At 41.2% G+C, this 22,560-nt stretch overlaps 1 protein-coding gene across 5 annotated transcripts; it reads right to left on the reverse strand.

Annotated features, from left to right (window-relative positions):
• Positions 1-5,418: 5,418 nt before the first annotated feature.
• On the reverse strand, positions 5,419-20,342 carry DHCR7 (7-dehydrocholesterol reductase). Of its 5 annotated transcripts, XM_054068768.1 has the most exons (9): positions 15,851-15,951; positions 14,748-14,970; positions 13,946-14,036; positions 13,055-13,268; positions 12,415-12,619; positions 11,622-11,753; positions 10,024-10,324; positions 8,598-8,646; positions 5,419-5,561 (listed from the first exon to the last, which is right to left on the reverse strand). In XM_054068768.1, coding segments are annotated over exons 1-8 (1,266 nt in total). In that variant the 5' UTR covers positions 15,949-15,951; the 3' UTR covers positions 5,419-5,561; positions 8,598-8,644. The 5 variants fall into 5 exon arrangements, with proteins under 5 accessions (XP_053924743.1, XP_053924744.1, XP_053924740.1 ...); XM_054068769.1 differs by lacking the exons at positions 5,419-5,561; positions 8,598-8,646 and adding an exon at positions 8,853-8,869; XM_054068765.1 differs by lacking the exons at positions 5,419-5,561; positions 8,598-8,646 and adding an exon at positions 20,287-20,342 and having other exon boundaries at positions 8,916-10,324.
• Between the last annotated feature and the right edge of the window lie 2,218 nt (positions 20,343-22,560).

Genomic DNA, 22,560 nt, shown 5'->3' on the forward strand with positions numbered 1-22,560 from the left:
TTTAAGAGTTCATATCCTGTTACTAAGTTTGCCGGCTACCAAAGTTTCTCTGAGGAGTGCAAATTCGAATGAGAAAACGGAAAAAAAATCAGGAGAAGAATACAAATACTTATTTTTGTTGTTTCTTGGGTGGTTGCAAGAAATAAAAAGAAACTCTTCACCATCCTACAGCCCTTAGGCTTTTCAGATTTCACGCTGGAAACAGTAACAGTAGTGTGGATTCACAAGTACCACAATACTACATAGTGGAGAATGCCCATACCAGACAGATGGAGTGGCTATCAAAATGCTTTGACTGTCATGACAGCTGCTTCATTTTTTTATCACTGCCGATAGCACCTTGTACTTACATAAACTTCAGCTGACATTTTCAGTTGTTTTAAATATGTTAATAAGGTGTTCATGAGATGGGCAAACATTGCTCAGGGCACCCCTCTTATATACTTGGGTTTTATTTGCTTTTTGTGATCTTTTTACTGTCTGATCTTCCTGTCTCTCAGGCTTCATCCTTCTATGCTTCTTCCCATCTTCATTTTTTTGCCTGGAAGGAAACAGCTACACTAGGATCCAAAATAACTGCTGAAAAAAAGGCTCAGACAACCATGTTCCAGAAATCCCCATGTTGATGAGCAAGCTAAACCAATAGGGGTTAAGCTATGCCCATCAAGCTTTTTCTTAAGTATTGCAAGGTTATTTCTCTGGCCTGTGCTATGCTCACTCTTCTGGGTCACGCCCCCACGCCCACACTGCCCTAACTCTCCTTACAGCCTTCTGCAAAGGTGCGAGTTGAGCACCTCCTTTTCATGCTGTGTATTTAGTGCTGGAATATCCCAAACTGTTTAGTTCAGGCTCCCGAGTTGACTGAAGGAACAAAAATAAGTGCTTTTGCCACTATCCAAAAAAAAAGTTGGCTAGATCATAGAACCATGGAATGGTTTGGGTTGGAAGGGACCTTAAAGATCATCCAGTTCCAACCCTTCTGCCATGGGCAGGGACATCTCCCACTAGAATAGGCTGCTGAAGGCCCCAGTAATAATATATCAAGTCCTTTTATTTCTAAATTCCTGTTAATTTTAGGGTCTTAAAAAAAAAAAGGATTTAAAAAATTATCTGCCATGGAACATGTTCCAATCACCAAAGAAATAACAAATATTATTTGTTGCTGTTTAAATCAGCTGACGCTCTAAATGTTACGAATTTTTCACTTAAAGCTAGTACCTTAAGGAAGCTGTTACAAGTACTGTGGGCGCCTGCTGTCCTCCGTGGTTACCGAGAAGTGAGTGAATAATAGAAACCCAATGCAAACGAATATAAGAGCTCCTTCACAAGAATATTTGGATCGAGTCCAGGAAAAATAATTCTAAATGTGGTTACTGGAGGCTGCTCGCAGTACATTAGGGAAAATTGCTTTATTCCAAATAAATTACAAGTTGCTTCCCAACATTATTGTGGAGTAATAAATGTGGTTACTGATAGTCTGCAAATTCAGCTAGCAATCAATATGTTGCAGAATGAATGCAAAATCACATTCCACTTGACAGGTTAATAAAGATTTTCCTTCCCTATGCAGAACTGCTACATAAATAGATATTAAAGCAGTTCTAGTTGATAAAATATTGAGAGCTTTAATTTGATTCTACATCACAAAATGTTTTGTACGATTTAAATAGAGAAATCATGTTGAGGAAGCTTAGGAAGAAACACCCTTGTGTTAATTCCAAGATTCCACAAAAAGATTTGGTGGGCAGTGTGCTTTTTGGGTAGGTAACAGACTCCCAAAAATGCAGAAATGCAAAAATAAAATTGAAGAAGAGTTAACATTTTCCATTTTGAGAGTTTGGCATGTTAGGAGTTAGGATCTGTTAAAACAGAAGTTAGTTTGTGAGACATTTTTCTCCATTATCTCAGACAATCACAAACCTGAAATCACTTGATCATCTGATGGTGTATGGCAGCATGACTGCTAGGAGCACAGTAATTACTGTTGTAATTACAGTAATATGTGGGCAGTTTTCATCTTGGCCTCTTTTAATCTTTGTTATCTGGGGATTTCACCTCTAGCTTATTTTTTTTTTTTAATATTAAAAAAACCCCACCTTTTCCAGAAGTAGGAAAAATTGAGGCTTTCTTTTGACTATATCTACAGCTGGCTTTTCAAAAAAACCCACGTTTGATAGTGCTGAAATCTAGAGCAAAGCTCCTAGTGAAAAGCAAGATTTAGTCACAGAATTGTAGAATAGTTTGGTTTGGAGGGGATCTTAAAGATCATCTAATTCCATCCCCGCTGCCATGGGCAGGGACACCTCCCGCTGGACCAGGCTGCTCAAGGCCCCAAAGTCATAGTCCCCAAAGAACAGATTGGCAAATTTCTATTTTAAACCACATACTACATTTTAAATTACATACGATTTTCATTGTTCATTTTGGGACATCTGATGGTTCCTGATTTAACTTTTTTTTTTTTTAATGATTAGCCACTATTTTCTCACAGTGTATAATAACAAACTAAACTTAGACAAAGGCTTTGCTGAACAATGTGTGTACAAAAATTGAGGCAGATAGTTGTAATTTTTCTCTGCACTCGCTGTGCTATTTATGCTGCACTGTAACACATCTCATTTATTTATACTTGGTGAGTAGGTTTCCTCCAAGTAAGTAAGTGTTTGCATGAGTAAGAACAATTTCTATTCCTACACAATCCTTAAGAGACTAAAAGTCTTAGATTAAGTACATTGTGATTAGTGTCATTTTGAATAGATAACAGTAAAGACATACTTAGGTTTTTAGCAGCTTTCAAATAGCATTTTGCATTCACTTCCTGGATAAATGACAGAGAAGCAAATATATAAAAAAAAAATTAAATTGGTCAAATTATGTGAAAAGTGCAATTGAAATACTGCAATGTTTTTTTTATTATGGCAAAACATCACATTATACATTCCACATTTACGCGTTATTGCTTTCGATGCTGTTTTACAGAACACTATGAATAATAAAGATATTGCACATAAGTGTGTCTTTTGTGAAGAAAAAATTAGAGGGCACAGTTTAGTACTCAGTTTACTTTTAGAAGCTATTTCCTCACTGTATCTTTCCTTAAAAAAAAAAAAATCAGAACAAACCACCAAAACCAACCAACCAAAAAGACACAGAACTTTCTCCAGTTCTGCTGTATAAATTTTTATGGAGCCACAGGAATAAAACCACAGCCCTGCCATCAGAAAGATCATTGTAACTTTACCTCCATTTGCACTTCTAAAATAAAGCCATCAAGTGCATCTATGAAATCTGAATAAAATGGATTGTATGGATCCTCAGAATGATTAAAATTCCTTTTCTATATTATTTGTGCACAGCCGCTCACAGCCAGAGGTGGTACAGAGGCACTGAAGTATGAGACAACAACTTCTGTACTCCAGTTTGCAGGTTCTCAGAGGAAAAAGCAGTCCATGAACACTGTCCAAATGTTCTGCATTGTTAGTCAAACAGAACTGCCAGCTACACGGCTTAGTGGGTATAAAGTGGAGAGGGGCAGATTTAGATTAGACATAAGGAGGAATTTCTTCACCACGAGAGTGGTGAGGCACTGGCACAGGTTGCCCAGGAAAGCGGTGGCTGCCCCATCCCTGGCGGTGTTGAAGGCCAGGTTGGATGGGCCTTGGGCAGCCTGATCCAGTGGGAGGTATCCCTGCCCATGGCAGTGGGGGTTGGAACTGGATGATCTTTAAGGTCCCTTCCAACCCAAACTATTCTATGATTCTACATGGGAAGGTACAAATTGCCTCTGCATACAATTCTGAGCCAGATTTCTGTTCAGTTCCCTCAACTTAACAGGTTTCTAAACTTAGACAAAAAGCCGAATGCCAGAGCTCCCAGAAATTTACACTTTGGAGATGCTTATGCTTGAAGTTTTGTTATTTTCATAGTATGTAACTCTCTCCATCAAATGTAAACAAAACCACCAAAGATACTAATTTTCATTAAGCTGTTGTCTCTAAGGCAGTGGGAAAATGGGGCACACTCAGTGGCTCTCATAACTGAGGAAGACACACACAAAGAGTAAAAAGCACTCAAGAAAACTCGATGTGTTGAGTACTGGCTTGTGTGTGGTGGTTTCCCAGTGTTTCATAAACAAGTCTAAGCACATACCACAGTGCTGTCTGAGTTTTAACTAATAAAACTGTCTTTTAGGAGAACATGAAACAGGACATCCTGATATGATGAGTGTAAAGCAAGATTAACTTTGTGGGACAAAGCAATTTCATTCCTGTGCTCTCCTCAGATAACAAATAGAGACGTTGCCTAAAAAGATTCAGATCATCCCAGAACCATCAGGCTGACGTCCACGTGATGCCATATAGTGCAACTAGAACAGATGGTACTCTTCTTTCTTCCTCTTCCATTTCTAGCTTCTCAAGATTGCAAGTTTCAGGTACTTAATTTTAATTCCCTTCATTTTTTTTTTAATTTTCAAACACCAAATTTCTGGCATGAAGACAGAACAGGTATGAAAAGAATGCAAAGGTTTTACTTCAAAGCGGCCTCACTTTAAGAGCATACTGGATCTTAAAAAAAAAGCAGAAGTGTTTAGAGTATGTGCATAGTCTGCATTTTGTGTAGCTGTGGCTTATGTTTGAATCATAGAACTTTGCCACATCACCAGTGAACCACTTCATTTACCTGACTAGCTACGAAAAATATAAATGCAGTGTAGGAGCAATCAGTCAGTTCAGCTTCGTGAAATTCCACTGAAGTTACACAACAGAAGATATTAAACAACAGAAGACACATAGGTCATTGTTGGTCAAAGAAACTTGGCTATTCCAAAATAAAGAACTGCATAGTATAACTGAGGACAGGATTTGTTCTGTCACATCAGTTTAACTTTAGGGGAGAGAAATACAGATATGTTTTGAAGTGCCAGACTTTTAGGCTACCCAGCTCTGCTGGAAGCACTGACACAGCTAAACAACTAAAAGAGCTATGCTAAAAACAGAAACAACTGTCTGGGAGAAAAAAAAAACCCAGTATTTACTGGTCTTCTCTTAACACATAAGCAATATTAGTGCAATAAACAGGATGCAAAGTACCACCTTCATGGCACATATGATACAACCTGGATGGCAGAGTTCTAACCAGGAATTGTAGAACATCCCTGTACTGTTCCTGGTAATTTGTATTTAACTGTGCATTTCAGCCGCAATATTTTGAATGTTAACCTCATCAAAATGAATTTATCCTACGCTCACGCTTCTTTTTGCTGAATTGCCATGAGGTGGCTTCTTTTTAGATGCACTCCACATATTCAATTTGTTGCTTTGTTCTCTTCCTGTGGAGGTAACAGCAAGTTACCTCCAAGTAAGTTACAAAAGCTGACACTTTTGTAACAGCAAGTTACAAAAGCTGACACTTGTTCTGGCCAGAGGAAAAAGGGCAAAGATGGAACATTCCTCTTCTCTAACAGAAGTTATTCTCTATCCCAATACTTACATAGTGTGCAAAAATAATTTGTTGTCTCGCTCGGATTGTTTCTGTCCTGCTTCCTGGCATACTAAGTTTGCCTGTAGGTAAAAGAAGGAGAGGCTCATGCTTAGTAAATGTACTTACTACATGAGTTCATTCATGTAACCAGGCTGTAAATATTTTGGACTTAAAAGCATCACCTTCCAAAGGGAGATTGTTAACATAAAAATTAGCTCTTCTAAGTACAAAGCGTAAGACCAGTCATGGAAAAATAAATTATTTTGATTTGATTCTTTTAGTCTTTCAGTAGTCAGAGAATTGAAGCCCTTTTCATGCTAGAGAAATCTGTTTTAATAATATTACCATATGTCATAAAATTAAATTTAGCAGTCATAAATTTTAGTTCCCATCAATGTCACAACTATATCCTAGAGTTTCAGATTCTTTGTAATCACAGTAGTATGAATTCGTTTCATGTAGCCAGTCTCTATGAATTTGCCATAAAGTAGATCCATATCTCTAATCTAAAAAAAAATAAAAAGAGCAGCTTTTTCACCTTTTGATTTGACACAGTTAGGCTTTTTTTTTTTTTTTTCCCATTTGAATTGAAGCAGAAAAACTATTCCAGTTTTATTTTCAACTGCACATCACTTTTAACCTTCAAAGAAGATAACGTGTTATTTAGAATAACAAAATAACCGAGTGCAGTTCTAGGTTAAGGATAGCACATGATATCAACTTAGATTGATAATTTAGAGCAGAAAGTATTTTGTGGCTGCCACCATGAGGCAACAGCGTGAACTTCTGTTGTCATTCACATGGAATAAAACTGGAACTGAGCAATCACATTCCATGATATCCTAAGCACAGCTCTTTGGAAAAGTTGCCGAGTTGCTCAGAGATATAGATTTTAAAAAGGAAGTTTATATATTTATGAACATGTTTAAAGCCTAAATGCATTACATATAATATAGTCCGCCGCCGGATTGTGTCAGCATTCTTGCAGGCTGGATGGGAATAAATTGAACTGTAGCTTTGCATTAAGAGTTAAATGATTTACTATCTTCATGGTGAAAGGCGAAGCCCTGATCTCAGACATCGTATCGTGATCCCATCTAGTGACAAGGGCTATAAATGTGGGAGGGCATCCTCCCTTCCTATAGGGACTGGCAGACCCCTTCTTTCCAATCCTCTCCATCTGTAGATTGGATACTGACAATGTGTAATGGTTATATAGTGTAAGATTGGGATTTTCTTGTTTGTTAGGCAGATTTACGCAGTCTGGAACTTACTCATCCTGTTGTGCCCTGCTGAAGCAGGCATTTGTTACTTTTCTTCCTACAATAATCCAAACGCACTATTTCGTTACTGCTCCAAGTAATGACCAGAAGCTTCTGTTGTATTTTCCCATTAGATCCAACTCAACTCAACTATCACTTCACAAACACTGCCAATTCTATAATTGAGATTCCTAACATACTACAGAGACATACGCTCTCAAAACTTAGTAAGTGATATTGACAGCATAGAATCAATAAATATAAACTATCAGGGCAAAAGTTGATCTAGTTCACACACTCAAAGACTTCAAAGTGAAATATACATTGATTTTTTTTTTCTGCATTGTGGAGGAAACAAATTTAAAAAGCACTGGCATGCATACAACAGAAAACATGGCACAGGCATCACTCGATCTGATGACAAGCAAGTTAAGAGTCATTCAACTGATTACATTTTAAAGGTCAACATTAGTTGGACATGGCTTAGAGTACTGCTTACACTTTGCTGATGTTAGAATGAGGCTTACAGAATTAGATACTTTCCATGCTTCCCCAAAAAATCATTCACTTAGAAGAAACACAGAACTGAACAGAATTAGCACTTTCTTTTCCGGCCACATGCAGACCCCTGTATATATACAGTAGATACTCAGACTGTAAGCCACAAAGATGGAGCAAAACCCAAGATCTGTGTGGACCACAGGCAAGCTTGAAAAAGCAGAACCTGTCATCCTTACAACAGATAGGATATGAGTTTAGCCCAGTGATTGCCTCTTGCTTGAAAGACCTTGCAATTAGTTGCTTCCTACCATGAGTTTAACAATCTAGCCAGTGAAGAGATCTCACTTGTGGCGGCCAGGCTATCTGCAGGGTAAAGTATTCTCAGTCTGTATCGAAGAAAGATCTAGAAGTACTTCCACGCTCCCATGTCACAGTGCAAAAAATCCTTTGTGAAATATTAGATGTAACAGAAATTGCCCCAAAGAAGCACTTGAATGCACAATGCGCTCATTATTCACAGGACTGCCCTTTAGCTTCAAACTTCCACAATTTTATTTTTAAAATACTGATATTTTTGTTGGCCTTAATTGGGAACTGTCTTCCACTAATCATCCAGGATTTATCAGTGAAAAGAAGGGAGTGTTCTGTGCTGTGCAAGGTTATCATGATTTAGAGTCCAGATTATCTTGCAATACATAAATAGCCTTGGCATTAACAGTAAACTGTCAGTGTGATTTCCAAAGCTACAAAAGAAAATGATGCAAGTATGGAGCCTCAAGGAAGCTGAAAAAAGAAACTATCCAATTACTCCAGCTAAGTCAGGGGCAGCCTAAACCAATGCAGTGCCAGGGACTGATGGGGTCCAACAGTCCTAGAAGCCCACACATCAGTTTTCCCTTCCTCTGAATTGAGTTCTCACAAACCAACCATTTCACAAGCATTGCTCTGTCGTTAACTATTAAGGTGGTGGGCTACAAATTTTCAGTGAAGGCAACCAGTATTGATCCCCCCCTCCACTTCAGTGTTTGCATTAAAAATCCTCTTTGTTCATGTTCTACCACAGCAATACATCTGTAGCCAGCGAGCGCACTGTTATTACAGCCATCATTGCTCCTCTGTTGAAATTGTTTTCTGCAAAACGGTGATGAACCCTTTCCGAGGTCTACAGATGGGACTGGTGCTACAGCTAGGTTTGTAAGAACTTTCTGCAAGGCAGCATCTCTATACGTGCTTATACATCCAGCTCTAGAATAAAGCCAAGCTATATTTGTTTTCTAGGTTTGGAGAGATACTTTTTCTCCTGCCAAACTCCCTTCCAGGGAGTACTGCAAAAAAATCAGAAGACATACTCACCCACACACCTGATTCAAATCTGCCTGGAGATAAGTGCATTTGGGAGCTCCTACAGAAAAAAAATAAATCAATTTACACTGTTATTTACTTACTGTAAAATTTAACTGCATATGTGTAAAAATAAAAGAAGTCTTTTAGTTTGAATGTAAGCTTGTTATAAGATGCACGGTTGTTAATACTATCATTGCTCTTTATTTGTTTCTCCTTCATGCATTCTTAAATCAGCTCTTGGAATTATACTCTTTGAAGACCTCCTTTTGAATCCAATAACTCTGGAAGATAAATATGTAATAAGGAAAGAAATAGCAGAAAAGAAAATGAGAATTTAAGAATTTATTTCTTCAATTTTTACAAACATGATTTTATACAAATGATAGAGAACAAAGTTTTCTATCCACACTAAAATGAATGTATGCTCAGTATCTTCACAAAGAAAGTATTGGTTTCAGTATCAAAATCACACGCAGCTGGTCATGCACCATATTCTCAGGTGCTGTAAACTAATGTTAACTTTTGAGCTATATCAATTTCTACCAGCTTTCACAAACTTTCATATTAGATTACAACTATCTTCCCACACACTAGCTTAGGATCAGATTCCCCAGTTGAGTATTTCTCCAATTAAACTCTTGAAAAGAAACAAAGACACCTCCTTTCGAGAGTTACTAACTGCAGGTTATGACTGTCACAAGCAACCACATCATAAAATCATAGAATCATCTAATGGTTCAGGTTGGAAGGGACCTTAAAGATCATCCTGTTCCAACCCCCTGCCATGGGCAGGGACACCTTCCACCAGATCAGGTTGCATCATACAAATTATTTCATGAACAGATCACACAGCTATTTTCCTTCTTTCCGAAGTCACTGGAAACTGGTTCCAGAATGCTGCTACTTCTCCCAGCTTTGGGAGAGTTTGGGAGTCTCATTATATGCAACTTTTCTTCAATTCCAAGTTTATTTTGAGATGGGTTGGGGAGGGAAGTGCCACGTAAAAGCATCTTCAAAAACCGAGGACATTACAGTGCTTCATTTAATTTACTTTTAAATACAGTCTGCATGCACTTTCCTTCAATACAGCAAGGATTATTGTCCAGCCTCCTTTCCTCCTTCAGAACAGTATGAACATTGTTCACCAAGCATCTTTCAGAAGAGGATGAGTGTCTTTCACCATGTGTTTTGGCTAGTTTAACTATGTGGATAAACTCTCTTCACCTCCCCAAAAACTTTCTTTTTTCTTTCCACTGAGTTCTGTGTTAGCCTTAAAATATTCCTGGGATGAGCCGGTAAGGCACTGCAGCAGTGTAGCGCTTCCAGTCCTTCCCATATTTGCTGAAACAGCGGTGTTCATCCCTAATACAACGGTGAGTTAGCAGAATAGTCATGTAAACGATGTAGAAGTAAGGCAAGATGTGTTCAAACTCACAAGCCAAGCAATAGGCCAAGGAGCCCATCAAATCTCCTGTGTAGTTAAAGTGGCGTGCCCACCCCCAGAATCCTGAGGTCAACAGCTTGCTGTAGTACTTGGTCCCATCCACAGACATGTAGGAGCACTCAATATACTCTGGTTTCTTCCCCCAAATCTTGCAGTTGCCATTTGTACGACGGAAGAGGTCCTTCTGATGGTTGGTCATTCTGAAGATGTAATAGCCAATCAAGCCCAACATCAAGATCCCTATGGCATTAGCCATGCCCAGCTGGACAGGGTGGTAAACCAAATACAAACCCTGCAGAGCAGAAAATGAGTTAGTCAGTGATTTACTTTTGTTGTGTTTTGAGCTAAAGTAGAATCAGTTTTCTAACTTCAGCTAAGTCTCGTTTAAGCAACTTTATTTTCTGCAAGTTAACTGCATGTTTTTCAGACAGCATTTCTCTCTAGTAGCGATAACACGGGGCACTGGCATGCTGAATGGCCATTGCTTATAATTATTCTCACAGTAACCAAGGCCATCCTCGAGCTGGCGGAGTGCTGTAAGTCAAAGAGGCAAAAAGTTCACACCTGCAGGACAGGTGACGCCAGTATTTCATCCCATGTATGTCATACTCTGTATAAAACTGAGAGGTCATGAGAGTTTTGCTGTCTTCTTCAATGGCCAACATCCAATGAATACCTCGTCTGTTTGCCCCTGGTACTGGATCCATGCGTTCCTGAATCCATTTCCTGAGCCCAGCTCCCTCCTAGCCTCAGACCCTTTCCCTCCTCATGTCTACTTTGCAGCATTTGTAGAGACGTACAGTCATCGAGCGATGGGGGTGCGATTTCATGTATTTGCATACATTTTATTATTTTCTTGCTGTTATTATTTCATTAAAGTTGTATTTTTAATTTCTAATCCACAAGTCTTTTCCTCCCATTTTCCATTCCCCTTTCCCTGGGTTGGAGAAGGTTGGGGGAGAAGGGAAATGGGAGCCCAACTGCTCAGCTGTAGCTGTCAAAATTGGCCAGAACTGGCCATGCTGGGGCTAAACTGTGACAACTTTAAATACATGCTCAGGATGCCAGACTAATTCCTTTACCTATAGTGACCCAGAGCAGATGAGTAGATAGATTAGGAAAATCCACTCTACCAATAAAATCGTGCAAAACTTACAGAAAAGTCTACATCTTACATTTTCTTTTTTTATCTCTCTCCTGTCTTTTTATCACCAAAACTGCATTTCTTAGGTGGAACATGAGAGAAGAAGCAAGACTGCGGACAATCCAGGACAGAAGAAAAAGAAAAGAAAGAAATCAAACCATCACCCAGTGAGAAACCCTCAATACATAAGAGTACAAAAAGGGCCTGAAAGCATTTAGAAAAATATACAAACACATCAGATAGTGACAGAAAAGGCCACAAGAGAAGGGGAGGAGAGGAAAAGATGTCAATTCCATGCAGGACAGTAAGCCTTCTTACAAGTGAATTGTTACAAAGGATTCTATATGTTTCAAACTATCTGGAAACAATTGTAGATACACATCAAACTGCTGGAGAGAATATTTCTTTCATTTTAGCTCAAACACATATTGTACCACATTTTTACCTGTAAAGTATAGAGGTAAGGCAACCAAACACAGTCTCCCCAGCCCAAATACCATCCAAAATGATCATGGGAAATATCAATGGTTTTCAAATACCAGGCTTCATTCCAAAAGAAGTCCAAAACATAAATACCCTGAAACAGAATAATTTCACATTAATAACAGAGCACCGTCACCAGTTATCCTGTTTAACAGCATCAGCCTAATCTTTCTGTGCTATCTTGTTGTAAGGTCTCAAAATTGACTTGCGTTTTTACTTTAACACCAAAAAAATAGGGTATTGAGAGGAACATATCACACAAACATATTGCATTTATAAATGTAAAGCAGTAATAACTAAATGTAAAGCAATATTAACCAAGATAACCAAGGCAAGTATGCTACTGTAAGGACATACACTTCTGAAGCATATCTGCATTTGACCACTCCTACCCCTCTTCTGCTTAAAGAATCTTATGCTGATAGAGGGGGGAATATGTCCTCTTTGGATTCAAGATTAGGCTATGCTTGTTTCCAGAACGTAGGCTCAGGAAAGTATCTCTTAATTTAAGTTTACACTGGAATCTCCTGATGCAGACACGACCACACTGATGGCACTCTGAACAAATACAGCAGAGTATTCACAGTGGCACTCTGAACAAACAGAAGTGTCCAAAGAAATGAATGCAAGTGCATCAATTAGGTTGTTCAGGCCAGGAAAAATTGTATAAGTTGAATTCCAATGCAAGGAGTTTCTTCTAATTTAATACTAGTTTATTTCCAAGTGTTTTTGTTATTTTCCTCCTCCAAATTTACCTGAAGGACGTTGACAAGGATCATAGAGTTGGTTACTTGACCATACAGCTCCTGTTGTTTAGCAGCATAGGAAAGGTTAATTAGAGTCCAGGCTACAATACCAGGGCGCCCATTGAAGAACAGCTTGAAATCGAACCACTTTCCTATCCGAGGATTAAATTCAATTCCCATCATGTAGTCGTAAAAGAAGTTGCCAGTGAATTTGCTAGAAAGCATAAAAACAAATTAAAAATGTATGGAGTTATACACAAATACAGGTAATTAACATTCTGACGACACATTTCAGATTCACTTGATGTAATGATAAACTGATATGCAAGACAATACAAATTGATCTGACCAAAGCTTCCTATCAGATAAATTTTAGTTTCAGAGGTAGCCCAGTTTATTCTTGGTAACACTTTTGAACAGTCTTAACTATAATCTTACATCCATCCTCTTGGTGACAAATAAACATCTGTAATACTGAAGCTACCAGTCACAACATGTAGCATGAAACAGAGGATGGTGCTAATGAAGCAGATACCCACAGCCCTACATTGGCCTGTCTGTGGCAGTATATTCTGCCATTATTATAAATTGAATGCTGCATGTAATATGTAGATTATGTAGAATTCTCTCATTATTAAAACCTACATACCAGTCTTTGGCATTGGTAGGGAAAACGTAGCTTTTAATCATTGCAAATGTGGAAACTGCATATCCCAGGATATTGGCACACCATAGGAGAGGAATCCAGTTGTCAAAAATGATGGTAGGTGAGAAGAAGTGGAAGTAATAGGCATTTGCAAACCAAAGCACATGGGTAATGATCCAAGCCTGAAGACCATTAATTTGATACTTATTCACTACACCTAAAATAGGAAGAAATAATTGAACGTTGGTGACATTGCATTAATACAGCTTTTTGTTAATATGGATATGCATACAATACATGAAAGCTCAATCAAGTGCTCATGAAACAACCTCCCTCTTCTCATCCTCCCAATTAAATATTCTGTCACACTTTACTGACAGAGTTAGACTTTGCTGTAACCGTCAGGCTTTGTTAAGCTGAGTTTTCTCTTGAACTCTTGCTTCATCAACAGTAATTTAGAACAGTAAATTTAGAATCTGCCCTAAAACTGACTAAGGTAACAAATTACCCTTTCTCATACTTAGCTGACATCACACACTTTTCATTTTTCTGGATTAACTTAGCTTTAGCAGGTGTAACCGCATTGTCAAATACCAGCAGCGGTCCAACTGCCAATTTTAAGCGCCAAGACTATCAATCTATATTTTGCCATTGCTGGGGCAGTGCCTGCCGTATCAATAGTTTTACTAACAGTAAGAGACAGAAATTCTATAATTTATTCCAAAAGATGACATAGATTGCTTTTTATTTTTGTTTGAAGTAATATGAGGGAGATGAAAGCAGTTATGTCCCTATTTCCTCCAGGTACATAGGGGTTATTCAAGATTGTAAGTACAAAACAACTATAATTTTAAAAGAATGTATAGTGTGTACATATTCTAAGGAAGAACTTACCAGCAGGGGTGACAGCACCTTCTTGTACACCTCCTACATAGCCAGGAAGAAATTTATGGCAGAAGTCAGGAAGGAATACATATAAAACCACCTAGAAGAGAGAATGGATTAACAGCAAAAACAGACAAGACACCCTCCCCAAACCATTGCCCCTCTCGTACACGTACTAAATATAACACATGGCAGTTTAAATTAAGTATTGGATAAGCTAATATGGCACAATTTAGCTGTTGCAATTTTAGACAAGTAATACATCCAACTGTTAAAAAATCCTAAAGATGTATTTCATGTATAATTGTTATCCTTTTTTGTTGGGGAGGCAGGTCATTCATTATCTTTTTATTGTGAAGTTAATCTGTGTTATATATAAGTTGTTTTCCAATCTGGAAAAAAAATTCAAGTAATTTGGTAAGTTTGAAGGTATTTTAACAATGTTTATTTTAACATTTAATACACCAATGTTCTTTTACTGTCTATAGAAAATATTGCCCCTTCTGTAGTGTTAGTTTATGATATATTTATTCCATATTAATTTAAAATGAATGGGTAGTGTTGTTTCGTAGTTGCTTTTTCTTAAAAAACGCATCAAGGAATATGTCACACAGGAATATTCGTGTATATTCCATACATATTTATTTTTCAATTCCACAAGCTTCATTTGGATTCCAAGAAACATGTAAAACGAGGAATACCACAGAGTAAATGCCAACGCGCCTCTCCATTATCCTTCATGTAAAAGGATTAATCAAACAGCTGTTCAAAAAAACAGCCACTTCATCTGGATCATAACTCAGTAATATACCTGGAAAGCGACCCAAAGGGCATAGATGCCAGCAGCCCTATAGGTCAGCGTAGGAGTCTTGTCCCAGATGTCAGACAGATGTTTCTTTCCCGTGAACAAGTCAACGAGTGGATCAATCAGTGAGCACTGGTACTGGTCACAGGACATGATGAAGTAATACACGATAAGTGGTGCAAACATGAGGAGGAAAAGGATGCTTGCCAAGGAAAACCAATCCACTTCCCTGCAACCCAAAAGAGAGTATTATTCTCCCTCATCTTTCAGTTAGAACAGCAGTTTGATTAAGTCAGACAATTTTTTCAATGGACCTTCTAGACTAGCAGCATGAAAACTTACAAAGTTTTCATAGGACATTCATTTCCTTAAGTCAAACAGCTATAAACAACTTAGCACACTACACACTTTAACCACAACGTGTTATAAAACTAGCTGATCAGAGCAACAGAATAGATAATACCTCCCCACCAAAAAAACAGATTATTATTACAATTATTATTCATGTTTTTGATGGCAACCGTGGCTATACCTAGTAGATTGCTCAGTCAGGAGTGGTAACAGAATCACAAGAACATTATGCAAAGCTTGGTAACACAAGAAAAGACAGGTTCTGGACAGCCAGAAGTTGAACTTGCTCTACCACACACTGTCTGTAGTGGCAAGCCATATAAACACCCATGGTTCTTTCCAGCTGCAGTAAAATACTAAGATTTGCACAAAATTGTGAGAACAAGCATATGAGTCCTAAATCTTGCTACAGCAAACGTCAGCTGGTGATACCACAGATAGATGCCTATTTTCCAAATATCACGAAAGATTTTGTTTTGCCCTTGAAGGAACTATAGATTTTAATTATTTTTGTGATTTGCTTTCCTTTTTTTTCAAGGAGGACTGTGTTTTAACCCAAGCCATCTGGCAAGCTCTCTTAAAAACCTTCAAGAATTCTTCTTTGTCATGTTACTACAGCTCCATGAGCTTTCAAGAGCAGGGCAAAGCAACACTCTGTTATTGATAGAGTGAAGTTTAAAAGGAATGTAGCATCTATAAGAGTAAATATGAACCAATTTGGAATACAATGACTAATTAGAGTCATCAGCTTCTCTCACCATGCTCTTCCCCACTGGACTTGAGCTGTTCCAGTATCATTTTGGGCAGTTCTGCGTTTTCTTTCTTCAGAAGGCTTTTTCTCCTGATGGGCTGCCATGTCCTGTATGAAAGAAAATACTCATGGTATTACTGCAGCTGATTGTTAGCAATTTGTACGGCTCTACGGAAGACAAACACAAATAATAATTACTAAAACAGGCTATTATATAGCCTTTTGATTACAAGAGACATGAAGGAGGAAGGTAGAAAGGAAAAAAAAATTTCTTAATTCCTTATGATCTTATAAGAATAAACCAACCTAAACAATGATGTCAAAGTAATCCATTAAACTTCTTGCTGACCAGAAATGTCTTTTAATGTATATTGTATGATGTATGGCCTCTTACATATGCAAAGGGAAAAAAATGTTTTGCCACTTTCTTATAAACCTCTGAAAATTAAGTTCTGTAGCTATTGGCCTTTCTTAAATAGAGAAATTGCTAAAGTTGTAACATTATGTGTACTGGACCTTGACAAATGATGTACTTTCCCCCAGATCCCTTGCTCCACATACATAAGCTATATCAAGGAAAACAAGGTGACAGTTCACAATCCCATCTAAATCAGAAATCAGTGGGAACAGAGAGTGCTTTACAAGGCAACACCTAATTCTCTCTGTGGAATATGAATTCTAGCTTTCTTTCACCTTGCCCAACCCAAATGCTTCTTTTGTTCAAAATCATCATACCATCATCTGAACATGTAAAAGAAAAAGTCACTATTTTTCCAGAACTTTAGCTCATAGGAAGATATAGGCCCTGAAACACACGGAACCTCGTGGTTTGCTCTTTGAGGGGAATTTGCTAGCATTTTTCAGGTCCTGTTCCTTTTCAGACTTTTGTGGTTTAACTCAAACTAGAAACTAGCAGTTATTTCCACTGAAAAAGAAACGACAATATAACACAGTCAGGGCCCTGAGGTCTTATAGCCACTGCCTGACCAGGACATCCATTTCAGCCCATCAATCCCTGTCCCAGTGATGCCATACGAGTGCTACTCTCCAGCTCCACTAGAGCCCTACCCTGCCTGGCCACGGGTCCTGCTGACCCAGGCCTGACCCACAGGCTGATGTCCTGACCTCTCACCAGGTCTGGCCTTGACCCCCATATCTGGGCTGATAGTCCCTGCCCGGCCTTGACCTGACCCTGATGATGATGACACTGAAAAGATGTCTAATCACTCTCCTTTGCCAACCTGGTCCGGCAGAAATCCTAAGCAAGGAACACAAGAAGATACATGCGTGGCAAGAAGCTTATGCTATTTAGCATTTCAATTATCTTAAGTGCTAATTAACAACCTACCCTTCAGCAGAGACATTCTAAAATACAGTCAGGCTTCTGATTTATATTTGAGCCAGAAGTCTACATCCTTCCAGGCATCAATACTTTGATGACTAAGTTTCTAAAGCAAGTAATGAAACAACCTCAAGAGGAGGTTACTGATCACACACACCAAGAAAGAGGCAGGACAGGAGATCCACTGTATTAAACTCTGTATTAGAGCACTGTATTAGAGCTTGGGGACTTACTCCAGTTATTTGTTGGTTTCACTTTACAACAGTAATGCAAATTTAGAAGGAACAGTTACAACGCTAACAAGAATCTTATCAAGATAGAAAGGCTCTTATTAAGAAATCATCAGAAGTGGAACTATTTAGGTCAAATTGAAACACTGACCTCTGCTGAGAGCAAAGGCAACTTAGCAAAGGTTGCTCAGTGCCTTGCCCAGTTAAATTGCCCTCAGTCCTACTAAGAAAGCAGGCCTCTTTTCTAAGACACAGAGAAAATAAAATTCTGATGTTTTAGGTTCTTAAGTAACAAAATAGCCCAGTCACTTTGCAGAGAGCTCAGCCTACTAGCTTTGAAAACTCTGCTCAGTCTGCTGAGCACTCGTAAACAGCCTGACTGCAGCTGGCAGCACCTGGGATTTTGTGCAAGACTCACACACACACACCCAGTTTATCATTAATCCTGCCAGCCAGTGCAGAAAGAGGATAATCACCCAACGACTAAAACTGGCACTGGCTAGATGAGAAAGGCTGACATGCAACAGGTTCCAGGTGGGATCCATGCTTCCCCCTATTTAAAGGCTAATAATTGCCATGGAGTTTTGCCTTTCCACAGAGCAATTTAAACAAGTACCTGCTTAGAAGTCTTCCCGTCAACAGATACACCCTAGTCCAACAGACAGCTACACTGGCAGTAACAACCAACATGTTCAGAAATATTCACATATCACTTAACACATGCTAACATTTCTGCATCAATACTCCCACTGAAATCATATCCCACTGAAATCATATTCCTATGAGTAACTATTTCAATTTCTACAAATTCAAGCTTCCTGTTACCCTAATAAACACAACCCAACTACTGCTTTCCTAAACTTAGTCAGCCTCTTAAAAGAGCCTGAAGCAAAATTCACAGCTCAAGTGTCACCTGCACAGAGAACTCCAGAGATGTGCTCCTTCTCTGAAACCAGGCTTCAGGGCTTAACGATGAAGTACTGTGTTAGTACCCACACTGTGTTAAAGGAATAATGACACCAACCACACAATTCACTTCGAAGCTCTCCCCATTTGATGCCCAAGCCACATATCTGACATACAGCTTACAGAGTAAAGTTTCCGTGACGTCCTTCCAAGGAAGAATTACACATTTGATGATTTTCACCAGCATGTTCTGGGCTGAAGAGAATGTGTGAGCAAACAGAAGTGTGGCAAACCCCCCCTCACTTTTAGATTTTGTCCTACAAAGATAAGGCAGAGTCCTGTTCTTGAATACATATTTTAAAGAATACCTAGCTAACACGCAATATTCCACAGAGCTACATGTTTGGCACAGGAGAGGATTCAAGCCGGCAGCTGTGCAGGAGGGGTTCAGCAGCCCCACACAGGCAGGAAGGGCAGCACTGTCCTCCACCCGAGACCCCTCATCAAGACATACATGCCCTGGGAAGCAAGTCATAATAGAATGGTTTGGATTGGAATAGACCTTAAAGATCATCTAGGTCCATGGGCAGCGACACCTTCCACTGGATGAGGTTGCCCAAAGCCCCATCCAACCTGGCTTTGAACATCTCCAGGGACAGGGCATCCGTCTGGGCAACCTGGGCCAGTGCCTCACCACCCTCACTGGAAAAAAAAAAATCTTCCCAATATCTAATTTAAATCTCTCCTTTTTCAGCTTAAAACTGTTCCCCCTTGTCCTATCCACACACTCCCTCATAAAGTGAACTTCTCCAGCTTTCTTGTATCCCCCTTTAAGTACCAAAAGGCTGCTGTAAGTTCTCTCTGGAGTGTTCCTTTTCTCCAGGCTGAACAAGCCCAACTCTCTCAGCCTATGGGAGATGCTCCAGCCCTCTGATCATCTTTGTGGCCTCCTGTGGACTCTTATCTAAGAGATCCATGTCCTTCCTGTGCTGAGGGCTCCAGAACTGAACACATGACTCCAGGTGAGGTCTCACAAGAGCAGAGTAGAAGGCCAGAATCCCCTCCCTCACCCTGCTGGTCACGCTTCTGATGTACCCCATGATACGGTTGGCTTTCTGGGCTGCAAGCACACATTGCTGGCTCATGTTGAGCTTCTCATCCACCAGCACCCCCAAGTCCTTCTCTCCAAGGCTACTCTGAATCCATTCTCCACCGAGCCTGTGTGTGTGCTTGGGATTGTCCAGACCCAAGGGTACCTCCAGAGTCAGGGGCTGTATACTGAGCCGATGGCCCCACAAATGCTGCCCTCCACAGCACCCACAAACACTTCCATTCTCCACTCTCTCCCCGAGGCCCCCAAACGCTCCCTTCCTAGTCCTGCAAATGCTCCCTTCCCAGTCCCTTCCAGCCCCGCAAACGCTCCATTCCCCAAGCCCCACAAGCGTTCCCGATCCCGCAAACGCTGCCTTCCAACTCCCTCCCAGTCCCGCAAACGCTCTTTCCCATCACCCGCAAACGCTCCTTTCCCCAGTACCTCCTCGATCCCGCAAGCGCTCCCAGTCCCGCAAACGCTCCCAGACCCGTAAACACTCCCTCTTAGCCCCGCAAATGCTCCCTTCCCCGTCACGTGCAAACGATGCCGATCCCGCACTCTCCCTTCCCCGAGCCCCGCAAACGCTCTCAATCCCGCAAACGTTCTCGATTCCACAAATGCTGCCCTCCCCAAGCCCCGCATGCGTTCCCGATCCCGCAAGCGCTTCCTTCCCCGTCACCTGCAAACGCTCCTGATCCCGCACTCTCCCTTCCCCGAGCCCCGCAAACGCTCTCAATCCCGCTAACGCTCCCTTCCCACTCCCTCCTAGCCCCGCAAACGCTCTCTTTCCCATCACCCACAAACGCTCCCGATCCCGCAAGCGGTCCGTCCCCACCCGCTGCCCCCGCAGCCGCGGAGCGGGGCCGCCCTACCTCGGGCAGCTCAGCGGCGCGCGGTGCCCTCTCCCTCAGCCGCGCTGCCCGGCACAGAGCCGACCCCCGCAGGCCAATCAGCGCCGCGCTCCGCCCCCTCCGCGCCGTCCCATTGGCGGAGCGCGCTCAACCCATGGGCCGAGGGGGCGGGGTGCGCGGGGGGAGCCGCCAGCATCCCTCTCGCTGGGCAAAGCGGGTGGGTTGCAGCCTGCCGAGGGGCGGCCGAGGGGGATCGGAGGTGCGGTGGGGGGGGTTAGTTCGTGGCTGTTTCCGTGAGAACATCCAAGTGATATAAGAAGTGGTTGCTATGACAAAAAGTGGAATATGAAATTATAGAATAGTTTGGGTTGGAAGGGACCTTAAAGATCATCCAGTTCCAACCCCCCTGCCATGGACAGGGACACCTCCCACTGGATCAGGCTGCCCAAGGCCCCATCCAGCCTGGCCTTGAACACCTCCAGGGATGGGGCAGCCACAGCTTCCTTGGGCAACCTGTGCCAGTGCCTCACCACTCTCATAGGGAAGAAATTCCTCCTTATGTCTAGTCTAAATCTGCCCCTCTCCAGTTTATACTCATTGCCTCTCATCCTATCCCCACAAGCCTTTGTGAACAGTCCCTCCCCAGCTTTCTTGTAGCCTCTTCAGGTACTGGAAGGTCGCTACAAGATCTCCTCGGAGCCTTCTTTTCTCCAGGCCGAACAAGCCCAACTCTCTCAGCCTGTCCTCATAGGAAAGGTGCTCCAGCCCTCTGATCATCTTTGTAGGCTCCTCTGGACCCATTCAACAGCTCTATATTCTTCGTATATTGAGTATTCCAGAACTGGACATGAGGTCTCAAGGTCCAGAACTTGTGAGATGAGGTCTCACAAGACAGGAACAGAGGGTCAGAATCACCTCCTTTGACCTGCTAGCCACACTTCTTTTGATGCAGCCCAGGACACAGTTGACCTTCTGGTCTGCAAAGCGTGCATTGCTGGCTCATGTCAAGCTTCTCATCAACCAGCAACCTCAAGTCATTCTCTGCAGGGCCACTCTCCATCACATCATCCCCCATCCTGTACTGAAATAGTGGATTGCCCCGACCCATGTGTAGGACCTTGCACTCAGCCTTGTTGAACCTCATGAGGTTCTCGGAGGCCCACTTCTCCAGCCTGTTCAGGTCCCTCTGGATGACATCCCATCCTTCCACTGTGGCAACTGCATCACTCAGCTTGGTGTCATCTGCAAACTTGCTGAGTTTGCACTCAATCTCACCGTCAATATAATTGGTGAAGATATTAAACAGCACTGGTCCCAGCACGGACCTCTGAGGGACTACTTCTCACGGTTCTCCATCTGGACTTTGAGCCATTGACCGCTATTCTCTGAATATGTTTGGTTTAATGATAGAACGTCCTGAGTTGGAAGGGACCCACAAGAATCATAGAGTCCAATTTCTGTTCCTGCACAGGACAACCTTGTGGGTGCAGCACCAAGTATATGGAAGTTTAATTGGGACTAAGATAAAGCATGAAGCTGGTACCAAGCACATTACAATAAACATTATTAAAAACACCAAGTGTTCCAAGCTTGACACACAGGATGATATATCTTGAATGTGTGATAGGGCCAGGCTGGGATAAACTTCCTGGGAATAAGTGAATTAGAGACATGGCTGCAAACAATCAAGAGAGTGTGGAATAGACAAAACCAAAACCATCCTGTTTGTCTGAAGGTTGGAAAACTGAGGAACTGTATAGAAATCTACCTGAATGATAGAAGCTGGTACTAAGAGAAACCGTAGTAGTACTTTCTGAATTTGACTCCTGTATGCCATGCTGATTAAAAAGAATATGCTTAAAGAAATTTGTGAGGTCTGTCTCCTTCACCACTGCACAACCCCAACATTCACACCATGGGGCTGAGGGCATTGTTCATATGCTTCTGGAATATTGCCAGGCTTGGCACTGTGGCTGCTTCCCTGGGGAGCTGTTCCAGTGCTCCACCACCCTCTGGGTGAAGAACCTTGTCCGCATGTCCAACCTAACTCTCCCCAGGTTCATCTTTCTACCATTCTCTTGGCCTCTGTCATTGGTGGCCAGAAAGAAGAGCTCAGCGCCTGCTCCTCCTCCTCCCTTGATGAGGAAGTTGCACAGCACAATAAGGTCTCCCTCCCCTCCGTCTCTTCTTCTCCAGGCTGAACAGACTGAGTGAGTCCAGCTGCTTCCCCTCTAAACCCTTCCCCAACTCTATGCCCTCCTCTGGACACTCTCCAGTAGCTTTAGATCCTTTTTA

Source organism: Cuculus canorus, chromosome 5 (assembly GCF_017976375.1).
Source record: "Cuculus canorus isolate bCucCan1 chromosome 5, bCucCan1.pri, whole genome shotgun sequence".
Lineage (NCBI taxonomy): Eukaryota > Metazoa > Chordata > Aves > Cuculiformes > Cuculidae > Cuculus > Cuculus canorus.

What these genes read in the sequence shown, in the direction of transcription:
- DHCR7 (XM_054068765.1), bottom strand. Translation starts at nt 15,948, where the DNA reads ATGGCAGCCCATCAGGAGAAAAAGCCTTCTGAAGAAAGAAAACGCAGA. An exon ending in AGGTGCTGTCACCCCTGCTG is followed by an intron (nt 13,269 to 13,945) that starts GTAAGTTCTTCC and finishes TTCCTATTTTAG; the next exon opens with GTGTAGTGAATAAGTATCAA. An exon ending in CTTACCTCTATACTTTACAG is followed by an intron (nt 10,325 to 11,621) that starts GTAAAAATGTGG and finishes TCTGCTCTGCAG; the next exon opens with GGTTTGTATTTGGTTTACCA.